Here is a 19725-nt window from a genome sequence, read left to right as displayed (position 1 = left end):
AAAAATAATTAAAAATAATAAAATTAGTTTTTGGGTGTGTTATTAGCAAACCCTTAATTTTCAAATAATAAAATTATGTGAGTGGTGTGTTTTTAGTGAAACATTCATTTAAATTTCAAACCCTTAATGTTTTAATCCAATTTTCTTCCATCCAGTTCCATCGGTTTCAATAGAGATTGATCGGTCTAAAGCTCTCAGCCCGATCGATTTAGGACCCTAACGCTCAAAGAGAATCTCTGATTCTTGCTGATGTAAAAATACAAAGCTTAACAGCTCTTGAAACCAACTCGATCTTGAATGATTTTATTGAAAACCATTTTTTTTTCTATCGAAGAAACTTTCAGAATTTGTTGGTTTTGATCAGTGGAAAATCTTCGATTCGAAATGAAAAAGGTAGGATCTCAATCTTTCGTGGATTTCCCTTTGAAAATATGATTTGGTTCTTGGAATAAAGGTTTTTTTTTTCCTTTGAGCTTATTTGAAACTTTAAAATTTTGAAGAAAGGCTCAATGTCGATTTCTCTTTGTTTAGAGATGGAAAGATTTCTTTTTGTTTGGAGATGAAAAGATCGATCTGAAGCTAGGGATCAATACCATCCAATTCATCAACCTGGCTAAAACCATTCACCGATGAGGAAATCTTGAGATATATGCATTTACATCGTTTCCAAAAGCCTCCATGTTCTTTTAGAGCTAATAATTTTGTTTGGAATATTTTGGGTTCTTGCTTGGGCTACGATTCGCCAAAATTTTCAATGACAGATTATGGGATTTATATAGATCCATCCCCTAGAGAAGCAACTCTAGTTGACGAATTTAACTTTGAGATAGAAAAATAATTTCACGGAGATGAACAGAATGTTGAATAATTGATTTTATACGAAGAACTCGTCATTAAATTGTTCTGTTACATTGGAAAATAGTTGACAGAATGAGAAATGATTTGGAAATGGTTGGATTGATTTAAGAGAAAAAAAAAAACAAATATCGTGTTTTTCTTTCAATCTTTTTTTTTTTTTAACTTTCGCTTTGGTTTCTATTTTGTTTTAAAATAAAAAAAAAATGAAAAAGTTGTGTTCGGTTTTGTTTAATAGGTTCTTGTTTAAAAAAAATGAAGGGGGATTTTCTACGTACATGGTTTAATAAAACATAGTTTCTTTTACAAAAAATATAATCATTTTATTTTTATTCTTTTTCATGTTAAAAAATAAAAAATAAAAAAATTCATCACTCTTTACCTCAACAATTACCATTCTATCCTCAATTGAATATCTCGATTTGTTTAAGGTCATCCAAAGTGATATTTGATGAGACCATAAAAATAAGATAAAAAATTGTTTTGGTTCATGATATGCCTCTTTCAATGTTAGATCTGACTGATTACTCCATGTTATATCTGATTGATTGCCGATCTAATATGTCATGATCTGATTGATACATATATTTGATGTACATGCCTTGATTCGATCTTGATGTTATGGATATTATTTATGTTTCTTGATCAATATTTGAAATCCATACTCTTGTGATCTGATTTGGCTCATGGGCCTATTTATCTAGAAAACACCACGGGCGCACCCTACCCTGTATTGTACATACCACTATGCGTGGCCCGGTCTCTTCGGAGATGCGACGTCATTCATGAAAAGCACAACTCCAGTCAAGTACCTTAGGCTATATTAAACTGGGGCATCAGTACCATTTGATCAAGTGACACTAAAACGTATATCGATACACCCATACTGGGGTGACCTAAGCCTTTTGTCCTATTATAAGCCGCACAGTCACATGTCCTGATTGCCAACCTTAGACTCCTACATATACGGTATATCAAAGTTAAGCTAATTTCACTAACTACACTTCTTGGTTAAAATTAGTGCCTAAACGAGATCCTACCCCGATGTACTATAGTACAAGAGGGATAAATTACGTCTATTCTAGATGAGAGGTGACTTAAAAGTGTCCTTACTCAGCATTGTATGCCACCTTTCAACTGGGAATTAAACTGGTTACTTTTGACTTCAGAGATTTGAGTTGGAGTCTTAGATTATCACTTATACAGTATATCAAATCAAGTCACCCCGTAACATTTGATTGGGTACGCTCGAGATGTATATAGGTGTATTTGGGCAAGGGTGGCCAGATAAATTGCATTGCACGTAATAAACCTAGAGTCTATGAACCTTCCTATAGGTTACGACTCGAATCGACTATGGGTATTCCCGGGTTGCTCTATTTAGTCCAACCCAAATGTAAGTGGGTGGACCGGTCCACGCTGCTCCAATCCAACCCACAATACCGGTCCAACCTAGTAAACTTAATTGATGAGACATACCGATCAATAGCAAATTAAACTAGTTAGCCCAATTGGTAAATGGATCTTATAGATCAACATATGGATCGATTGGATTAATTATCTTAAAAAAATAGTTGATAAAGTGATTCAAGTAGAATATTTAGATCCATTGGGTCAAATTGGCCCAAATTCAAATGGGTACATAGTCCTAATCACCTTGTATCGGCCAATTTAATTCAATGGACTGAATATTTCATATTTAACAAGATCAAGATCAATAAAAAAAATCATATTAAGGGATGTACTGATTAGTACAATCTGGATCTTACTTTTAAAAAATCGTACAACCCTTAATCGTGATTCAAAATTTTCTAAGATTCATGATCAATCGGTAAATCACCTTCATGTAATGTTTCTTGATCGAAATATTTCATCGATTAAAATTTTTGAATTTAGGGGGTTAACCAATGCTATCAAGAGGGACCTCTATTTCTAATTGTTAAAAGCCTACTCCACCTTTGATGGGGTTTCAGGGTTATCATTACACCCAAATTCAAGCGTCCATTTCCTACCTGGAGTCGTAAGTCCAGTCGGTAAGAACGACGTTAGTACCAAGTCAACAGTTGGAAATGGCCTCAGAATCTGAACTTGTAGAGATCCGTAAGATTTTGACAGTTTTTTACTACGGATATAAATAATATAAAAGGTAAAGTGGAAGCTTTAGAGCAAATTTCAGAATCAATGGACAATCCCCTTGACGACCCAAAGGAAAATAAGGTAGAAGGAAGTGTAGCAAGACACTCACATGAAGTCTTTGAACTTGATGGAGATGAAGAACTCGTCAATGCAAATCTTGTATTAGCCAACAAGATGTCTCAATTGGAGTCAGCTTTGAAGAGTATAAAAGGTATTGATGAGTTACAGCAGGTATTGAGGCTCTGAATCGTATCCCTAGGATTCATTGGCCAAAGAAGTTTGTAATGCCTGAGATAGACAAGTTCAATGGAGTGGGTTGTGGAAGAACACATCTCAAGGTATACGTCACTAACATGCGCACCATGGGTCTCAACGATGAACAGAGGACATTACTATTTCAGCGAACTCTATCAGCATTAGCACTACAATGGTTAATATCTCAAGATCCAACTACAATAGGTACATGGGAAAATATGTCGAAGGTTTTCTGGCATCAGTACAAGTTTAGTACCAATATTAAAACTTCAATAAAGGATTTGAAGTCAACTAAATAGAAGAATGGGAAAACGTTTACTGATTTCATTGGTCGTTGGAGGGCCAAGGCTTCACAAATGTGGGATAGACCTTCAGAGAAAGAACAAGTGGCTATTATCTTAAAATATTCCTCGCAAGGGTATGCTCGACATCTAGTCTCCCAATACCTTCCTACATTCGAGTCTCTATTGCAAGCCGGTAGCCAATTGGAAGATGTCTTCGCTTCTGGGGTCATTTCCAATCCTTCTAACAATAAACTCAAAAAGCCCTTCACCAATTCCAAGCCTAGCACTGATCACGTCTATGTAGCCAATACGTCTGCTACACTAGTTCAATCTACTACCCTGCCTAGTAACCAAGTTAACCCTAGTTAACCTCGATTACACAAGACATTCTCCAATCTTGGGATGCCTTTGAGCATTGTCTTTCAAAAACTATTAAGTAAAGGACTCATTGCACCTCAAACCCACTCCCCACTTCTCATAATTCCAACCTATTTTGTGAGTTTCACCAAAATCCCGGTCATCTTACTGATCATTGCGTCGTCCTTCGTCACACAATTTAAGACCTCATTGATGCCAACAAAGTTATTATCCCTACCTCTGAATAACTAAATGTTACCACCAACCCTTTACCCACTTACCAACCTCCTCATACTTTGAACATGGTATTCAATACTCAACTTTCGTTTGACCTAATCATTCTTATTCGCTTAGTCAATCATAAGCCACCCAATCCTCTCTTACTAGAGTAATGGTCCTTAATGAAGTTCTCGCCACCAAATGCAGCCTTAACCAAGTGAGAAGAAGTAACTCTGAATAAGGCAAAAAATCTGAAGAAGAAGACTCAATCCTATTATTTGGAAATGATGTCCTGAGTTCTTAGTCTATAATCAAGCTCGTCGTGGGTAATTGCCTCTAGTTTTTTATGAGTCTTGAGTCTAGTTATTTTTTATGAATTTAGCAATCAAGTATGTTTTCTTTCCCTTGGAGTCAAGTTAGTTTATCGTGCAATGGCGTCAGTCGTTCTATTTGAATTCAATTGAATAAAAGAAATTTCTGAATACCTCGAGCGCATTGACGAATTAGTTAATAATCTGGCTTCAATGAGAACTTCTTCTAATAAGGAATCCCCTCCTGAATGAGAAGATAAATGACTTGCTCAACCTCTAATCGAGAAAGCGAAGGTCATTGACCTCAGAACAAAAAATAATTCCTGAGAAATTTAGATTAAAACTAACCTATACCCAGAGGAGTACAAAGAGATGATGAATTTATTCAAAAAATTCAAAAGACTTGCTTACGTGGTCCTATGAGGATATGTTGGTTAACTTTAGGTGTTGGTCAACGTGAAATATATACTTGTCCTATGGAACACCACATGTATAAACCAGAAAAGACTTACATAATCAGAGGAGAAGTTATGAAATAGATTACTATTCTCAGACCAATAGAATAGTCGAGGCAGAGCTCCCAAAATAGATTACTATTCTCAGACCAATGGAACAGTTGAGATAGTCAATAAGAATCTCAAAATAATCATCGAGAAAATATGTCAGGATTGGTCAGAGAAGTTACCATTCATATTGGGGACATATTGTACTTCAATACAGTTTTCACTAGAGTCACTCCCTATTCTCTAGTGTATGATATGGAAGCAATCTTACTAGTTGAATGGAAATCTCATATCTCAAGGTATTGATGGAAAGTCAATTGTTAGAAACATACTAGGTCCATTATCGGTACGAAGAGCTAAACTGGATTGAAAAAAAAAAAACAACCTTGAAGTTCTGTACTAACTGTAAACTTATCAAAGAAGAATCACTCGCACGTTTGACAAGAAAATCAAAGTTTGCCACTTACAAGTCAAGGATCTAACCATTAGATTTTAAAGAAAATTACGCATTCATCCTCGATCATAAGAGAAAGTCTGAACCCAATTGGAGAAATTCATTCATTAAGAAAATACTACCTGAAAAAATCGTCAGATTTCAAGATCATGATAGAATTGAACTACCAAAGTTAACCAACCTTAATCAGATCAAGCGGTACTACATTTAAGGAGGTCATCTTTGGCCGAATCAATTTTCCTATCTCATTTCTTAGCCCTTTGCAACTTTAAAATATATATATATATATATATATATATATATATATATATATATATATTTTTTTTTTTTTTCTTTCTCAGCCCGATCACCTAACCTAGGGGAAGGAAGAATTCGAATTACACTTTGGTCTGATCCTAAAATTCTTGGATACGTAGGCAACCTGAGAAGTTACTTCAGGCCGGACCACATCAAAATAAAAAAAAAATTCCCCCACAAAGAAAAAATCCAAAAAGAAAAATTAAAAAAAAAGAAATATTCTCAGAATGGGGAAAAAAATTCGAAGAAAAAGAAAATAATGCCATATGAGGGGCATTTGGGTTTTTGAGCTTCAAAATTATTTTCTTTGCCCAATTCTAAGCTTACCCATGAAAGTCCTCCTAAGTACCGTGCGAAAAGTCAAGGAAGGTAGCAAAGCATGATCAGACAATAACTTCAGAAGTTCAAAATGACAGAAAAATAAAATTGAGGCTTGTTAGGTTGAAAATTCAAAAGGACGACTTAGGCAAAAATTAAGGCAAGCTCACAAGGTTGAAAATCCAAAAAAAGGGCTTTGGCAACAATTAGAGCAAATAGAAAAGCCTGCTAAGTTGAAAATTCGAAAGGGAAACTTAGGCAAAAATTAAGACAAGTTCGCAAAGTTGAAAATATGAAAAGATAGCCTTGACAACAATCAGAGTAAAGAAAAGAGAAAAAATTATAAGCTCGCTAGATCGAAAACTTAAAAAGGCGATCTAGGCAAAATTTAGAACACGCTCGCTAGATTGAAACTTGAAAAGACAATCTAGGCAAAAGCTAGAGCAACCAAAAAAATAAAAGAAAATATTTATTGAGTTGAAAAACTAAAAGGTGGTTCGAACCAAAACATCAGAAGTCCGAATGATCAAATTTCAATATCCAGTTTGAATCAAATATAGACTCAGTGGATACAAATATCTCGTCTATGATTGATCTGAAGATCTTCATGTCCCTAAGCGAACCGACGAGGAAAAAGAACAGATTCTATGATGAATTTCATAAAGAAATATTTTGTTCCAATTTCTTTGAGCCTGACTCAAAATCTTCAACATAAAAAATCAAAATTAAAAGTTAAATCTTTATTGTACTTGCGGTAATCAAGGATTTCAAACTTTCATGACAAGGGCATTTTTTTTTAAAGAGTAATGTTTTCCTTTTATACTAAGGGCATTTATTTTTTACTGAGATTATATACACAATTTTGTTTTAGAGAGAATCTATCACGCTTACCCATGTGATTGCACTCATGTGTGCTCCCTCAGCTGCAACCTGACCCTTAATTCGAGAGAGACTCAGCGCCAAAGTTCAACACAGGTGTCTCGTGAGTTTATTACATTTACATGTGATCTGATATAGCGTTGGCCTTGGAATCATCGTTGCTTTATTTACCCAAAAGTTTTCTGCTCACAAAATTTTTCTCTTAATGATTGCAGAAATTCGGGATCCACCAATCAAATAAGTCCGCGTGTATTACATATCTCTAATTTACAAAAGTACCCTTGTGGGGTATGACGTGGCACGCGCGGGAGAGTCTGTGAGCTCCGTGATGAAAAATGTAGGGAGCAAAAAATACTCCTTATTCACCACCACTAATACTCTGTTTGGAAACACCTTCGCACGGCTAAAATCACGCCGAACTCGTTCTGGTTTAGGAACTTGAGTGTTTGGATTCGATAAGAAGTCCTTTCATACTCCGTTTCATTCGGAAAAATCTTCCGATTCTCTCGACTTCTAATTCTTTAACGAGGCTCCGCAATCTCACACGGCTCCACAAAAATAAAAGGGAAAAATTTGGCGTCATATCTCTCTCTCTCTCTCTCTTACAACAAAGAACCTTTCTTTCTCCATCTTCATCTCTGTCAGGTAAGCAACGTTCCTCTATTTTTTTTTTTTTTTTTTTTTTTCTTTCAATATTCAAAACCTTAAATTTCCAGTCGGCAATTGCTCTCCAATCTCTATCTTCTAATTATCACTTTTGATCATAATGGAAATAACAAAAAAACTAAAGAAAGATAAATTCTTTAAGTAGGAAAAAAAAACTAGAATTTTGTTTTGAAATTGAATGGTAAAATATGAAGAAATTTGGGACAAACCTGAAACTTTGAGAGAGATTGATGTTCTCTTGAGAGGAAGATAAATCTTTGAGTGGAGATGATAAAGATTTCTACACTTTGCAGTGAAAAATTTGTGGTGGTGATGGAGATCAAACATGGTGGAGGACTGATTTTGGGTGCCTTTTCCTTTTAGAGAATTTGATATTGGAGGAGGAGATTGGACTCCAATGTACGCCACAGTCACAAAAACTGATTGGGTTAGAAAGAGAGTAAAAAGAGAGATACTACTGTCACACTAAATTTTGCTAAGGCTACAGAAACTATACAATTATTTGCTAATTTATTCCAATGTACACCACAGCCACAAAAATTGATTGGGTTAGAAAGAGAGTAAAAAGAGAGTTACTACTGTCACACTAAATTTTGCTAAGGCTACAGCAACTATATAATTATTTGCTGATTTATTATGGATTGGTGTGCAATAAAAGCTCTTTATTTTTAAAAGTGAGCACTTTCGTGTTGTTTAATTTTTTTTTTTTAAATTTTAGTGTCCAACAAATCATTAAGATGTGAAGATATTCCTAAGAAATCTAAGTGTATTCATATATATTTTTAGTATTTTATTATCGGGTGCCCCTTTAGGACACACGTTAAATTCTTTTGTTTTAGGTTTATATGAATCTTTTTTTTTTTTTGAATTGTAAAAAACTATTGAAATTATTTGAATGATTACTATAATATTTTATTATATTAATATTGTAATTTGAGGCAAACCTTAGTAATAAATAAAGAAAATAGGTGAATGGTAGAGAATAAGTACAAGTTGATGTGCCATTAGAAACTCTTTCATTTTTTTTTTCTTTCTTTTGCTTGGATTCTTTTATTTTTTATATAAACATTTTTTTAATAGTAAAAAACTAGTAAATTTATTTGAATGAGTGTTATAATATTTTATTATGTTGATATTGTAATTTGAGACAAACTTTAGTAATAAATAAAGAAAATAGAATGGTATAGAATAAGTACAAGTTGAGGTGCCATTAGAAATTCTCTCATTTTTTTTTCTTTTGCATAGATTTTTTTATTTTTTACATAAATTTTTTTTTAATAGTAAAAAAGTAGTAAAATTATTTGAATGAGTGTTATGATATTTTATTATGTTGACATTGAAATTTGAGGCAAACCTTAGTAATAAAAAAAAAAAATAGGTGAATGGTAGAAAGTAAGTACAAGTTGAGGTACCATTAAAAACTCTTTCATTTTTTTTTTCTTTTGTTTAGATTCTTTTATTTTTTTATGTGAATATTTTTTTAATAGTAAAAAACTAGTAAAATTATTTGAATGAGTGTTATAATATTTTATTATGTTGACATTGTAATTTGAGGCAAACCTTAGTAATAAAAAAAAATAGGTGAATGGTAAAGAGTAAGTACAAGTTGAGGTGTCATTAGAAACTCTCTCATTTTTTTTTTCTTTCTTTTGTTTAGATTCTTTTATTTTTTATGTGAATATTTTTTTAATAGTAAAAAACTAGTAAAATTATTTGAATGAGTGTTATAATATTTTATTATGTTGACATTGTAATTTGAGGCAAACCTTAGTAATAAATAAAAAAAATAGGTGAATGGTAGAGAGTAAGTACAAGTTGAGGTGTCATTAGAAACTCTCTCATTTTCTTTTCTTTTCTTTTGCTTAGATTCTTTTATTTTTTATATGAACATTTTTTTAATAGTAAAAAACTAATAAATTTATTTAAATGAGTGTTATAATATTTTATTATGTTGACATTATAATTTGAGGCAAACTTTAGTAATAAATAAAGAAAATATGTGAATGGTAGAGAATAAGTACAAGTTGAGGTGCCATTAGAAACTCTCTCATTTTTTTTTCTTTTGCTTAGATTTTTTTATTTTTTCTATGAATATTTTTTTAATAATAAAAAATTAGTAAAATTATTTGAATGAGTGCTATGATATTTTATTATTTCAGGTTAATGCATAGACAAATTTGTATGTGAATTAATTTATTATTAATTTTTTTTTAATTTAAAATTTGTTTTTGTAGTTTTTATCAAAATAATGTCTAGTCAACCATCAGTAAAGGCATATTGGGATTCAGCAACACATAAAATTTGGGTGCAATGTTATGTTGAAGTAGTTCAAAAGTATGGTAAAGGAGGAGGGGGTCTAACTTCAAAAGGACATGATTATTTTATAACTATCTTTGAAGAAAAGTCAAAAAAATCTTACACCAAAGTTCAATACAAGCATCGCTGGGATTATGTGAAGGATAGATGGAAAGCGTGGAAGAATCTCATGATGAAATCTGGATTAGGATGGGATGTAAATACAGGATCTTTTGAAGCAACTGATGAACAATGGAAGTCATATGTTTTGGTAATTTTTTTTTCATATAATAATTGAAGTTAAATGTATTAGTTAATTTTTTTTTCTGATTACATTTTATATCTTTTATCAGTTAAATAAACATTCCAATCAATTTCGATATAAGGCACTAGAGTACGAAGATGAATTAGATCAAATATTTGGTGGGACCGTTGCAACTGAAAAACATTGTATGACCCCAAACGAGACGTCTTCTTCAATCTTGCAAAATAGTCGTGTTTCTCTTGATGATTTAGATGCAGATATTGATAATGTGAATGAAGGGTCAACACCAAATACTTCAATTGATCCAGTTGAAAAATCTGTTGAAGAGATACCTAGAAGACGTCCTAAGAGATCGAATGAGTTTGACCCCTCTTCTACCACAAGTGTGAATGCGAAAAGAAATGCAAAAATGGGCGATGTTGAAGTCAATAGAATACTTTGTGTAATGGCTGATAGTATAGAGACGGATTTAAAAAAACAAGAAATGACACAGAGCACAAAGAAAGACACTTCTATTATCTCATGCATCAACCTGTTAAGTACTTTCAATGATATGGATCGATGTGGACCAGTATGGATGTTTTTAATTGACAAGTTGTTCAAAGAGTCTTCTAACAGGGAGATTTTTGTTGGCTTGATGGATATTGACCGCATGTCTGCATCAGAATGGATTAAAATGAAGTTTGAAGAGGCTCATGGGATCTTGTAATGGATAATCTTTTAAGGATAGGGTAGATTTATGATTATAAATTCTATTAAATGTTATAATAGAATAGTGATATTATTTATTTATTTATTTATTACCATAGTTGTTAGAAGATATTATTTAAGTTTATTAAATTTTTAAATTCATTTTGTACTTAATAGTTTTACGTTATGATTGGTAGAAATATTTTGTTTAAATTTTTTATTTTTCATTTAAACTCTATATGATTTGATAATTATGAATTATTATATGTTTATAATCATATGATTTACATGTATGCAATAACAGATGGATGATATCACAAAGAAGAAAATTTTCTTCTTTATTTTACTGTGGCATTACTACCGTATAAAGAATCGACGCATGAAGCAACCATGTCGAACTTCACTACTTTCTGGTGATTCATATGTCAGAGAAATACTTGACTCAGACAACCCAGTGCCTTGTTATGACAATTTTCGTATGGATAAGTATGTCTTCAATAGATTATGTTATTTTATGAGAGATAGAGGATTACTTCAAGATAGTAGAACGGTAAGAGTTGAAGAACAAATTGCAATTTTTTTATATACAGTTGGGCATAATGTTAGAAATAGAAATAATCAAGATAGATTCCAACATTCTGGTGAAACGATAAGCCGATATTTTCATCACGTGTTGCAAGCATTATATAGTTTTGCCCATGACTTAATAAAAGCACCTGACTTGAGCGTCACACCACCAAAAATATTAGCAGATCGACGATATTTTCCATGGTTTAAGTAATTAATTATGTAATATTTGAATTAATATAATCAATAACATACTAATTATTTAATGTTTACTTTTAAATGAAACAGGATTGTGTAGGTGCAATTGACGGGACTCATATACCTGTAGTTATACCATTTGACAAACAAATACCATTTCGATCAGGAAGAAAGACCGAATGTACACAAAATGTCTTGGCTATTTGTTCATTTGACATGCAGTTCACTTTTGTTTTGGCTGGATGGGAAGGTTCAGCACATGATTGGAGAGTCTTTCAATCTGCGCTTAGCGATCCGAGTTTGAATTTCCCACATCCTCCTGTTGGTAATGAAATATTATTTTATTTTCTTATTTTTGATATTTTTTATATCCATTAAGGTAATTTAAAGTTACTGAAAAAAATATCTTAATTATCTTAGGAAAATATTACATGGTTGATGCGGGTTACCAAAATATGCGAGGATATCTTGCACCATATCGTAATACACGGTATCACATTCATGATTTTCGTAGAGGAAATGGGCCAAGAACGAAGGAGGAGTGGTTTAATTATTATCACTCTTCATGTAGAAACGTTATTGAGCGTTGTTTCGGTGTATTGAAGAAACGATTCCCGATTTTAAAACGGATGGCTTCATACTCTTTTGTGACTCAGATACGTATTGTATGTGTGTGCATGGCCTTACATAATTTTATCCGACAACAATCAGTTACTGATAGTTGGTTTACACAATATGAGGATGAAAATGTTGACATTGATAGAGGAAGCGCATCTAATACGACACCAAATGAAGTTGATGATGAATTGGTTGCTGATATGAATATTGTACGAGATGAGATTGCTCAACAAATTTATAATGCCATATATACATGATGTAAAATTTTATTTAATTATTTATTATTTATTTGATAGACATTAAATATGTTAGTATAGAAAAAATGAAAATGAATTTTTATTTTTATTTTTAATATTAAATCTTATGTTTATATTTATTATTAACATATTATTACTTATATTAGATAAATAATCTTTTTTTTAATATTATTTTTAATTTCATCCAGTAATTTCTAGACAGCATGTTACCAAATAGCTCAATATCTTAACAGCACAATTAGACAGCATGTTACCAAACAATATACTCAATTCAGCAAGTTGTTTCAGCAACAGCAATAGCAACTTTCTCTCAGTTTCAGCAGCTTAATTCAGCATCAGCAACTTTACATACAGCTTTTCCAAACAGAGCCTAAGTATGAATGGATGATTATTACTGGGCTTGTAGTAGAATCCGCTATGTGCACCATGTGGACAAATAAGGGCCACGTAGTTTGAATTTCAATTGCATCTTGTTGTACCAAAGAACTCCTCTTTCATCAAAGCCACGCTTAGAGATTTTTCTTCTTCATTTTAGGATTTATTAAGATCGTAAGGCTGTTCTCACTTCTCCTGTATCTTTCATTCAAAGCTCGAAATCTTTCTTGCAAAAATTTAAGAAGAAAGAGAATCGAGCGACTACTATGCTCTGATCTACGATTTAAGATTTGCGATCTCCAGCGATCGATCTGATGGATGTTGAGAAATCTTCTCTCTGCAATTGCGTCGTCAATTTTCTCCTTGAAGAGAACTACTTGATCTCTGCGTTCGAGTTGCTCCATGAGCTTCTCGATGATGGAAGAGACGCGCAGGCTATCAGACTCAAGGAGTTCTTCTCAGATCCATCTCAGTTCCCTCCAGATCAGATTTCACGTTTCAACACTCTTCGAGGTACCGATCTCTCTCTCTCTCTCTCTCTCTCTATCAATTATTGCGGTTTTGATTTGTTTCTAAATCTCTATGATTCGATCTCTCCCAGTTACATCTTTTCTTTTGAGTATTTGTTTTCCTAATTTGTTGAATTAATAGTTTTTGATGTATAATTTGGGTTCATAAGGAAGATCTTACTCTCAATTGCGCACGTTTCATAGAAGAATGCATGGCATAATTCATTTAAATTGCAATTTTTGAGCGAGCAAGGTGACATGAAAGAACAACATCCTTGCTTGTATTCGAGTGTAATTAGTTCTGATTAGAATCACGAAGTAATCAATTGGATCTTGATTTTTCACGGGAAGTGTGGTAGAATAGATGAAATTATTTTAAAAAAATAATAACTTTATTACTTTTAAAACTAAGAATTAAAAAAGCAGGAGAATCAATGAATCATATCTAGACATTTGATGCATTTGGAAAATTTTGGTTACACTACCAAATTGAAACTATAGGAAAAACGAAATGAAAAACAAGAAGGAAATTAAGGATTTCATTTATGGGTTGAGAATAGGAGTGATAGGTGATGAATGGGGGTCTTCAACCTCTATAATCATTGATGACGGGATCATAAACCATTGATTGAAGTCGCCTTTGTGGACTTCTCAGTGTGATTGACTTGAGTTCATGAATGGACTCCTTGACTGTGTCCACGAAGACTCCATTACATACAAAGTGGAATTAGTGCACTCTCTCACAATAGATATAACATTCAAATGTAATAATAAACTCCTTCTCCTCTTTTTAACATTTGGTGCATAATTTTATTTCTTTTGATAAGTGAAATTTATTTATTTCTATTACAATAGGCAGTCGAGATAACCAGCCTACAATCAACATACCTCTTACATTGCACCCAAAGAATCCCATTTAAAAACAACTCCTAGAAAAATCACTCCTTTTCAATTCAAGAGCTAATTTTCCTCAATAAAACCACAGCAGTAGTATTTGCACAATCAAGTCTGGAGCATGCTCTCCACACCCCTTGGAAGACTCTCCTATTCTTCTCTTAACAAGTTCCCCTACAAATGGCAAAAAAAGAAAAAAAAGAAAAACAGCAAGCCCAAAGAATTCTTTTCCTACCCAGGAACACATTTTAAATCCAAACTTGGAACTAAGAATTTATTGATTTTGGAATGATCCAACTGATTCAGAATAAGGAGAGAAAGTGAGATCATAATCTATGGACGAATGGACAATACACCAAGATATGATCTGCCGATTCACTTTTTATCTTACACAAGTGACAAAAATTTGGCATAACAAACCCTCTCTTTATTAAGTGATCTAGTGTGAGGATTTTGTCAGAAGTGGCTAACCAAATAAAAAAAAAGATACCTTGGAAGGAACCTTTGCCCCCCAAATGTGAGAAGATGGGAAAGACACTATAATTTCAGTCAAAAGAGCCGAATGGAAGGAACTTATGAGAAGCATCTCTCCCACCTGTCCATCCCAGATTGCTCAAAAAGTACTTGCTCGAGCATAAATTTTACTAAGACTTGGCAAATAAAGCTAGTACAAGGGGAGAAGCTTAAAAGATTGGGGTGACTTAGCTAGGAACTACAAACAAAAGAGGAAGGAAACATAAGTATAGTGAAAACAAGGCCACTTGCTAGTTACATGTATCACACCCCAAAACTCTAGGTCACTCCCAACTGTAGGATTTCCTAAACGTCTAAAATCACCTTAACCACACATCTTCCAAAAATTATGTAAAAATCACGAAACCTAAACACAATTAAAAATCAATCATTCAAAAGTTTTTAATATCTCCTAGTTCATAGACTACTCTTGCTGGGCCTCTGTTTGCTTCATTTCGCGCAAGATCTTCCTTGTTCATCTCTTATGGTGCTGCAAATGATGCACATCAAATTCTCCTCTGCTTAGAAAAAACTTGGCCTCAAGTTTTGCTGATAATATTTTGATGATAGGTATTCTTCTTGAACTCTACTCAATGGTCTTGAAGCACCAAGGATGGTGAACTCTATTCCCAAGAAGCCATATTAACAATGTCTATGAGTTCAACAGGAAGCACAATCTACATTTTCCATTTAGGGTATGTTTGATTGCATGGAAAGTCACTTTCCATGGAATTTGAAATTTATGGAAAAATAGTTGTGGAAAATAGGTAGGGTTGGAAAATCAAATTCCATTGTTTGATTTTACTTGGATAAAATCATGGAAAAAATATGAGAAAAAAGAAGAAGAGAGGAGGGGGGAGGATGTGACGACGGTAGCGGTGGCGACGGCGACGGAGGTAAGTGAGGAAGATGATGATGAGGAAGATGGGGGGAGAACGTGGTGGCGGAGGAGGTGAGGGATGGAGAAGAAGCGAGAGAGAGAGAGAGAGAGAGAGAGAGAGAGAGAGAGAGAGAGAGAGAGAGCCGACGGCGACGGCAATGGTGACGACGGCGAGGTTAGTGTAATGGTGATGGTGGTGGTAGGGAAGAATTGAGGATGGAAAATATGGGTGGATTTCATTTTCCCACCATATGGGTGGGAAAGTGAAATCCATGTTTTGGTGGACTTTTTGATTGGGGTGGAAAATGAATTTCCATTTCCATGTGCAATCAAACACTTGAAAAATGTCATTTTCCATGGAAATTGATTTTCCACCCTATTTTCCATGTGCAATCAAACATACCCTTAGTTTTCTCCAAATCCTTTATTGAGATTGAGACTAAGAATCAAGGTCAACATGCAAAACTGAATTCTACAGATCACTTTTCCGATGTCAGACTTGTCCACTTTACACTCATTGGAAATCATTGACCCTTGAATTGAGCAACATCAATGATAGATGCATTGAATTATATTACTGCAATATGTACAAAGTGCCCTTATGGTTGCTCTTGAGATGAGTGATGAAAAAATAAACAAGCTGATTCCATGATTTTGATTGGGCCTCCAACAGTTGAGGACGGACTGATATTGGTACACCAAGCCATACACACATTTTATTTTTGCTCTTTCGAAATCTGGTGAAGTCTCTCTTCAATTCAAGTATAAGTTAGATTTGAATCTGATTTGGCCAACCCAATCTTTTAAGTTGTAGATTTGTTCAATCAAACCTTGCTTTCACCTAGGGTAAATGCTTTATTTGGGATTGGTTTTGCCGAGACATGTTTAGGTCACACTGTGAAGCACTGACTCAATACACTGCTAAAAATTTGTTTTATGTGGGAACTTTCAAGACTTTGTCAGGCATAAAAAAGGTCACTGGCGAGCACGTCAATCACCACAGGAGTTGGAAAGTGGTTATTTTTAGACCGTAAACATATTTTTTCTTGCCTCTTTTGTGGTGAGTGTTTCATTGAAATTAGGTAAAAAATTTGGGGCTCTTCTAACACTTTTGACAGTGACTAAACTTGTTCTAATACCAATTCTGATCATCCTCCAATGGAATGCCAAGAGGCAGCCTCTTGCAGGGATTCACGAGCACACAAATATTTGACCCAATTCTGGATGGGGATGCATACCAAAAATCAGCATTATTGGTGATGTCTAGCCATTTAATTTGATCATTTTTCACGTAGTGATGTCTCTCCATTGGATTTGAATATTTCTTTTTCATATATATATTTTTAAATCCTTAGTGTTTTGTTTTCTTTGAATATGTCAATGTCTCGCCGATTCAAGCCAAAACCTTCTGTATCAAATGAATCAAACATAATTTTCTACTTGCTTCATTTCTGATGTCCCCATCAATTTCTGCCATGCCTAATTGTGAGATGCTTCTGCCTAGACAAACTGAAACTAAACGGAATTTTGTAGCATGTCTGTATCCATGTCTTGGTATCTTAGAATAGAAGATGAAAGTTAAAAATGGGCAAAGAGAAAAGTCTTAAAACTGGGTGGTTTTTTCAGGCAAGTGATAATTTGAAAAATGAAAATGGTCAGCCAGCAAAATAAGTTGAACCTAAGCTGCTAATGGGCATCTTTTTCTGCTTAGCCACGTTGGTTGCAAAACCTAATTATAAGATAATTGATGTAGTACCAGGTCTAGATTCTTGGCTTTTGCTATAGTTCTGTAGTTTTTTTGATCTTTATTCCTTGTTTTCCATCCGCTTTTTTTTTGATGAAGTAGCATAGGGAACTTGTTGACTGGATGAAAATTATTTCTCCAAGACTTTTATTACTGTTATCAATTTTGAAACATAACGAAGTAATTTCTGTTTCCATTTTTTTTTATGGAAGCAGTTGCAGACCCTCAGAGTTTGCTAGAAGAGAAAGAAATTTTTGAAGAAAAATTGGCAATCAGTGAATATGAGCTTCGTTTAGCCCAAGAAGATATTTTGAGACTTAAGGCAGAATTGCAAAAGAGAGCTGTATCCCCTGTGATTGAATCGAGTGGTAAGTCTTCCCTTTTTGATGCCATTATGGTTACAGTGATATGTCCTTTTCTATCTAGTGTCTTCGACATATAAAATTTTCTTTGCTAAGTTTAAACATGTTAATGGTGCATCATCTTTGTGAATAATGCTGTCTACAAGTTAAACATGGCACATTGTTTATCTAAGTCTTATAGACATTTAATCTCCTCTCCATGGAGCTTGCAAACATAATCTCTCTGAATTGTTACTAGCATATGATGGATGATCTAAGGTGTTAATTTGACAAAGCTTGAACTTAAAATCATGATGAACAATTTCTTTTCATTTCTTGAAGATTTTCTTTTGGAATACCTTTTGGCTAGGAGTTTCCATCACACTGCCATTGAGAGCATGGTTGGTGCAGCCTTTAACATAAGTTTAAATCCTATCGGGGACTAAGATCTTTTCAAATCTGTGTAAACAAATTAGTCATTAGGACCAGCATTGTTGAAGGTTGCAGGTTGATATGTAGAAATGGGTTAGATGGGTAAGGGAAAGTCTTAGCTTCTTTCAAGGAAGGAGGCATATCTGACTATCTCAACCCCTAGAGATGCACACATCTAGATGAGCACTCGAAATTCTCATTAAATCAATTTTTCCTATGCTAGTCCAAATATCTCTTACCATATTCAATGGGCCACCCCTTTCCCACTCCCCCTAATTTACATATAACAGTCACATATAAACACAAGAAGTCTACTTAACAACCTTTCTTGAGAGACGCAAGATTTGATTTATAATATAATTAGGACAATCACTAGTTTTAAATCCAGACAAGACTTTCCACACAAAGGATAATGGATCATGCCAATAAGCAGATCCTCCTTAAATTTTTTTTTTTGATAAGCAGATCCTCCTTTTAAATTGGTTTTGGACAATGATATTGGCAATATTGTGTGACCCTCCACTCCACATCTTGTCACTGCATTAGTTTTCCCAAATGAAAAGAATTTGACAAATGTCAACTAGGTTTCGTGCACCTGCCTTGTGAACACTTATTTTCTTTTCTTTATGACACATTAGAATTTTGGTTCTTTAGAGTAGAGAACTTGTTGTGAGGTTGATTATTGTGGTCGCTTCATTGGAAGTGTTACTTTCATACTTTTATGGTGTAACTGTATAAGCTTATTATATGTTTATTTATTTAAATCATATAACCATGGCCGTCAAGAGAATGTGTACAGCTGTAATTGGCATAACATCGATCTACCTTCTTCACTAAAATCCTTGCCAATCAGGAAAGTTGCTCACTTCCTTAAATAAATCTCTATCTTTTAGTCATCCACGCAAGCCATTGGATATGGATTTTTATATTTTTAACTTTTTATTTATAAGTATAAGATTTTATTAATTATTAATTAATAAAGAAAAGAAAAAGTGGCCGAGGTGGCCCCTTTATAACAAAAAGGAAAAAGCAAAAAAGAAGCAAAAGAAAGAAACAACACAAACAAAAAGAAACTTTCCCCCAAGCTAGCTACATATGGCAAAGAGAGTCCCCCTTAAAAACAAAATTTTCAAAAAACACCCCTTCAAACTCTTGGACAACTTGCTTCACAGAAACATCCAACCCAAGATAGCCAAAATGAATTCTTGGAGTCTTTTCCTCTCTCTGGAACACCCTTCTGTTCACCTCTTTCCAAAGCCCCCGCACACAACAAAAGGAATTTTTGTGATAAGAGCGCACAATGAATTTTTTATCCCTACTTACGAGCCACTCTCTTCAATCATCCTTTCTTGATCTCATTAACTCTATCCCCCATCACTTGCAATGTTGTCACATTTTACTCTCATTTAGAAAATATTACGCTTCATCCCATTCCCTCCCTCATGTTACCTGTTGCTAAAACACTCTAAATTAAAAGGACCATTACAAGTCTTGGTGGTAGATTGATGAGTTTTATAAGGACATTAGAGAAAGAGAAAAAAAAAGATCTATTTTAAATCTTGGCAACAAACTATAAACCAGAAAAATTTCTGATATGGTTATTGGAATGAATT

General features: G+C 33.7%; 2 protein-coding genes, 1 long non-coding RNA gene and 1 pseudogene across 3 annotated transcripts in view; all 4 read left to right on the top strand.

Moving 5' to 3' along the window:
* The window catches only part of LOC147406183 (protein CDI pseudogene), a 33895-nt pseudogene extending 30658 nt beyond the window's left edge, over positions 1 to 3237 (top strand).
* Positions 3238 to 7248: 4011 nt separating this feature from the next.
* LOC147406181 (uncharacterized) lies at positions 7249 to 12759 on the top strand. The gene is made up of 3 exons (XR_015176345.1): positions 7249 to 7513; positions 11089 to 11874; positions 11970 to 12759. It is a non-coding gene; the product is annotated as an uncharacterized LOC147406181 (long non-coding RNA).
* On the top strand, positions 9760 to 10823 carry LOC147406182 (L10-interacting MYB domain-containing protein-like). The gene is made up of 2 exons (XM_086434145.1): positions 9760 to 10100; positions 10183 to 10823. The coding sequence occupies exons 1-2, from the start codon at positions 9783 to 9785 to the stop codon at positions 10801 to 10803; spliced, it is 939 nt and encodes a 312-aa protein (XP_086290271.1). The 5' UTR covers positions 9760 to 9782; the 3' UTR covers positions 10804 to 10823.
* Positions 12760 to 12963: 204 nt separating the features above from the next.
* The window catches only part of LOC147406180 (HEAT repeat-containing protein), a 34801-nt gene continuing 28039 nt past the window's right edge, over positions 12964 to 19725 (top strand). The window contains exons 1-2 of the mRNA XM_086434144.1: positions 12964 to 13312; positions 17555 to 17707. Coding sequence (XP_086290270.1) covers positions 13114 to 13312; positions 17555 to 17707 — 352 coding nt within the window. The 5' untranslated portion in view covers positions 12964 to 13113. The remainder of the gene's footprint in view (positions 13313 to 17554; positions 17708 to 19725) is intronic.

This window comes from Akebia trifoliata, chromosome 3, assembly GCF_017979445.1.
Source record: "Akebia trifoliata isolate Shusen 1 chromosome 3, ASM1797944v1, whole genome shotgun sequence".
Taxonomy (NCBI): Eukaryota; Viridiplantae; Streptophyta; class Magnoliopsida; order Ranunculales; family Lardizabalaceae; genus Akebia; species Akebia trifoliata.
This window is presented reverse-complemented; position numbering and strand designations above follow the sequence as displayed.

What these genes read in the sequence shown, in the direction of transcription:
- LOC147406182 (XM_086434145.1), top strand. Translation starts at nt 9,783, where the DNA reads ATGTCTAGTCAACCATCAGTAAAGGCATATTGGGATTCAGCAACACAT. An exon ending in AATGGAAGTCATATGTTTTG is followed by an intron (nt 10,101 to 10,182) that starts GTAATTTTTTTT and finishes ATCTTTTATCAG; the next exon opens with TTAAATAAACATTCCAATCA.